Source organism: Oryx dammah, unplaced genomic scaffold, assembly GCF_014754425.2.
Source record: "Oryx dammah isolate SB20612 unplaced genomic scaffold, SCBI_Odam_1.1 HiC_scaffold_10, whole genome shotgun sequence".
In the NCBI taxonomy this organism is placed as follows: Eukaryota; Metazoa; Chordata; class Mammalia; order Artiodactyla; family Bovidae; genus Oryx; species Oryx dammah.
In genome coordinates, this window is record NW_024070194.1 from 38,378,997 (window position 1) to 38,383,934 (window position 4,938).

The following is a 4,938-nucleotide window of genomic DNA, read 5'->3' on the forward strand; positions in this document are numbered from 1 at the left end:
CTGTGTAAAGCCAGGTGACAGCCGTGTTCCTCTGAGATAGCAGGCGCGGGTGCTGGCTGGGGCCCTGGGGAGCAGCCTTAGGCGAGCACACAGAGCACACAGTGAAGTGTCCAGGGGACCGCTCACCCCTCAGGCATCACCTGCGGACCCGAGCGGTGCACTGACGCCATGACCCCCTCCCCCCGCCCCAGCTGTGGTCTCCACGTGCCGCTGTCCACAGTGGGTGTCACTAGCCAACACGTCCCTGTCCACTGTCCCCTCTGCCACGAGGTCAGCTGAGAGCAGCCATGCCGGCCGCACCTGGGGCAGTGCCCGGCACACAGCAGGCACCTAATCACAGTGTCCTGACTTTCCTAGTCCAACGTGGAGCACCTGACGGAGAAGATGAAGACCAGCATCCAGAGGGGGCTCGTGCTCAGGTAACAGCCCATGGTCCCCGAGCGCGGCTGCTCCTCCTCCGCATGGTCTCGCTCGCTCCGTGTTCAGACCAGCGGGCATTTAAATGACTCAAGGGCCATTTTTAGAGATCCAGTTTTGCTTGGTCGTCAGTTTCTGTTCTTAAGATTCTTTCAGTGGTTTCTGTCACAATGACGCCGTGGCGATAAAGGAGCGAGGGTGGCATGGTTGCCGGGGCGGGACGACCCTGGGCTTGTGTGTTGCAGGAACGAGAGCTGCAGCGAGAACTACACCACTGACTTCATTTACCAGCTCTACTCCGAGGAGGGCAAGGGCGTGTTCGACTGCAGGAAGAATGTGCTGGGCCACATGCAGCAGGTGGGCCGCGGGCGGGGCATGGCCTCACGCCTTATCTCACTTGGATGGTCTTTGTTAGCCGTTTTGCAAAAAGGAAATGTATTCCTAAGTCAATTCCACAGTGATTAAAATCGGCATCTGAACCATGTATGCTGTTAAACCAGTTATCATCAGCCTCAGGAACACTTTCTGTTCTGACAGTTGAGCAGACAGGCTTTGTCAGAAAACGGTCCACCTCCATATACATAGTGACACCAGTTAAGTGGAAAGACGCATTCAAATTAAGTACTTGATTCAGTCAGTCAATTCAGTCACTCAGTCCTGTCTTGACTCTTTGTTACCCCATGGACTGCAGCACGCCAGGCCTCCCTGTCCATCACCACCTTCTGGAGCCTACTCAGACTCATGTCTATCGAGTCAGTGATGCCATCCAACTATCTTATCCTCTGTTGTCCCCTTCTCCCGTCTTCAATCTTTCCCAGCATCAGGGTCTTTTCCAATGAGTTGGTTCTTTGCATTAGGTGGCCAAAGTATTGGAGCTTCAGCTTCAGTATCAGTCCTTCCAATGAACATTCAGGACTGATTTCCTTTAGGATGGACTGGTTGGATCTCCTTGCAGTCCAAGGGACTCTCGAGAGTCTTCTCCAACACCACAATTCAAAAGCATCAATTCTTTGGTGCTCAGCTTTCTTTAGAGTTCAACTCTCACATCCATACATGACAACTGGAAAAACCATAACTTTGTCTAAGATGGACCTTTGTTGGCAAAGTGAGGTCTCTGCTTTTTAATATGCTGTCTAGGTTGGTCATAACTTTTCTTCAGTATACTTTGATTCAGTATCAGGCTTTCATACCCATTTAAACTAGAGTGTCAGACAAATGAGTTCTTTGAGATCTGCGTGAAATCAGAGCGATTTGGACAGAATCTTGGGGTATGCACGTCAGCGCACCCCAGACAGGGCAGGCAGTTGGGGTGGAGTCGCGGGACCTGGTCCCCTGACAGCAGGCCTGCCCATCACCTCCTTTCAGTCCTTGTCTCAGGAGCTTGTAGTGCAGGGTCCACAAACTCACTGACTGCCCTCAAGTTACACGATGGCGTGTGTGGTAGGCGTGTGTAGGTCTTTCTGAAAGCGAGCCCACAGAGTGGACCAGCTTCTTAAGAGAATGACTCTTCCCCATGGCCTCCCCAACAAGCTGAAGAGGTCCTGATGAAGATGCTGATGTGAGGAGGGTGCTCAGGGTCTGGCTGATTAAAAGCCACCTCCTCAGGAAGCAGCGACACCTGACTGGGGATTTTGGCTGCAGGAGTGACAGGGTTTCTTGTGGTTGGTTTGGTCCCAGTCACGTACAAGGAGATAGACCCCCAAACTCGTATTTACAAACTACAGAGTTTCTTAGAAATAGGACGTGAATTTTGTTAGTTATTGTAACTTCCATTCCATTTTAAAAGCTAACAGCCAGGAAGGTGCTGGTGTCTAACTCGTGTAACTCTGACCAACCACAGGGTGGGGCACCTTCTCCGTTCGACAGAAACTTTGGAACCAAAATTTCCGCCAGAGCCATGCAGTGGATCAGCTCGAAGCTGAGGGAGTCCGCGGGGAAAGGTACCAATTGGTGGCAGGCGGCGTGGGTTGGGAGGGCCGTGCTCTGCGCAGGCGCGTTTCTGCCCCATGTCCATCTGGCTTTGGGCTGCACGTGACTTCTGCAGCTGCTGCTTTTGACTTAGGTTATAACTAGGAATAAATGTACTTAAGGAAACAGAATGCTAATTACTGCAGGAGGCACTCCGCTCACGTAGGAAGAAACTGCCCACTCTGAGGGCCCCAGACCTACTGTGACCTTCCCTGTTTCTCTGCTGTGCTGACGAGTTGGCTTTTACCTAAGACGCTTGGCACCTTCCATTATTCCTTTATGGCCTCTCTTTTTGGGGAAGACAGCAAGGGACGGGGAGGCACCTGGACAGCTTCCTCCCCGGCAGGTCCTCTCTCCACCTCTGAGCCCCTCCCCAGGGCAGCAGCCTGCGATCCTTCCTTCAGGGTTTGACTTTGCAGGATTAAACCTTCAAAGGCTCTGGTTTTGTGGCTTACCTGAGGGGAGCTGGTCTCTGCTATGGCCTGGAACCCACCTGGCCCTGAGCAAGTGGTTCCAGGGTCACAGCCGCTGCCCAGGCCCAGCGAGGCCAGTTCCCCAGACCAGTTTTGCCCACCACACGCTCACTGGTGGGACCCCACCCTCCCTGGGGCTCACCCATCTGTGTCACCTCTGAGCTGTTGCTGTGATGGTGGGTATCCTGTCCGCCTGTGGCTGCCAGAGGCTGACCCTCCAGGTCAGCAGGGAGACGGCCAGGCCCCTCCTGCTGGTCCAGCACTCATTTATTCTGTTAATTCTTCCTGTTATCTGATTGTTTGGGCTGTTATTTCCTAGAATTTAAAAACATTTTAAGTATTTTTGATATTGTATGTTGGAAAAGGTCCATGTTTTATATTCTGAGTCACAGGTTGCAGATATGTATCTCCCATTTGGCAAACCCTGTCGTTTTCTGTTATCTTTTTATGAAGAACTCTTAATTTAGTAATGTAGTCGGTTTTTTAAACTTTGTCCTTGAAGGTTTGAGCTTTTTGTTACTAAAATATTCACCTTCTCCATTTGGTTTTTAGCTCACTTGAACTGGTGTAATATTTAAGGTCTAATTTTTTTCCATGTGAATAATTACTTGGGTGCTAGCCACTGAAAAATCCATTCCCCCCAATCTGCAGGACAATTAATCTCCATCCAAGAACAGGAACCCAGAAACTTAAGGGCCTGTTTCTGGATTGTTCGGTTCTTTTTTGGGCAGTTAGCAGTCGTGCCGATATTCCAGCTTGGCCAACAATCACTGCCATCAGTAGTCCTATCTGGGCTTTCTCCCAGTTCCAGCTATTCCTGACTCTGTGTCCATCAGTTCTGTTGGATTTTTGGAGGTGGGGATTACATGTAAATAACAAATTACATAAATAACAAGTAATTTGAAGGAAGAATTGACATTTTTAAAATATCTTCTAATTCATGAACAATTTAACTTCCATATATTTTAGACCCTTTGCTACTAAAGCATTGTTTTCCATAAAGCTATAGACTATAAGTTTATTCCTGACTTAGTGATTTTAAAAATATAAAATCACTGTAAAGGGTATTACAATTTCTTAACTGCTGGAGTACAGAAATACAACTTATTTTTATACACTGATGTAAATTGTAGTAATTATGTGTAAATGCATCTTTTCTTGGTTTTCTCACAGCATCCGCATGGATGTCTTTTCTTGGTTTTCTCACACACAGCATCTGCATGCACATCTTTTTCTTCCTTGACTTTTTGTGGAGGAGTTTCCTCCAGAGAAACCCCAACAGGCGTAGTGACAGAACTCCTGTCTTGTCTCCTGGATAACACAGCAAACACCTCAGTGCTTCATGACTCAGAATTCTCCCTAATATTTAAGTGAAGTCTTTCTGCAACTTATTTGCTGATGGTCTTTGGTGGATACTGGATGCTCTGATGTTCGCTAAGAATTGTTTCAGTCATGAAGGCTAGGACACACTTTTGCATTGAATGAGATGGATGGTCCCTTGAATTTTCTTTAGCTGACTTGCTCATGTTACACTCACCTTGTCTCCCTGGGGTGCACCTAGGCTGCATCCCCTCTGTTCCTCTCTGTGTAGAGGGCTGACTTGTTCTAGCATCCTAGAGGCCTGGGGGTTCCCTGGGGAGAGCGTTTCTAAGAGTCCTGATTTTGGATGTTTGATAAACCTCTGCCTGTGTCCTGGCTGTGCTTCTGCTGTAGGGAGAGTGACAGCTGCATGTCTTCCATGTTTACAGACCTGCTTTTGTCTGAATCTGTGAAGTTTGGCATGAAAACACACAATTTACCCTCTTCTCTGGAGTTCCTACAGCTCTCCAAATCTTGGTAATTTGTGCCAATATCTAGACCTCACCTCTTGTTTTCTTACATCATCTTTCTACCTTTCATAGGAAAAAAATTTTTAAGTGAGGACTCTGTGTGTGTGCTGGGAATCAGCAAGAGAACACTGCTGTTCCAGCCCGTGGCAGAGCTGAAGAAGGAGACAGACTTTGAGTAAGCACCTGAGGCCAGGGCGGGGGGAGGCCCCCCGGGTGGGCCCTACCCTTGCTCAGCCTGGTCCCCCCCGCAG

The 4,938-nt window shown here is 48.9% G+C and overlaps 1 protein-coding gene across 1 annotated transcript in view; it reads left to right on the top strand.

Moving 5' to 3' along the window:
- LOC120869458 (phosphofructokinase, platelet) overlaps positions 1-4,938 on the top strand; it is a 53,234-nt gene that overhangs the window by 47,982 nt on the left and 314 nt on the right. The window contains exons 18-21 of the mRNA XM_040248776.1: positions 358-419; positions 663-774; positions 2,258-2,357; positions 4,760-4,862. Coding sequence (XP_040104710.1) covers positions 358-419; positions 663-774; positions 2,258-2,357; positions 4,760-4,862 — 377 coding nt within the window. The remainder of the gene's footprint in view (positions 1-357; positions 420-662; positions 775-2,257; positions 2,358-4,759; positions 4,863-4,938) is intronic.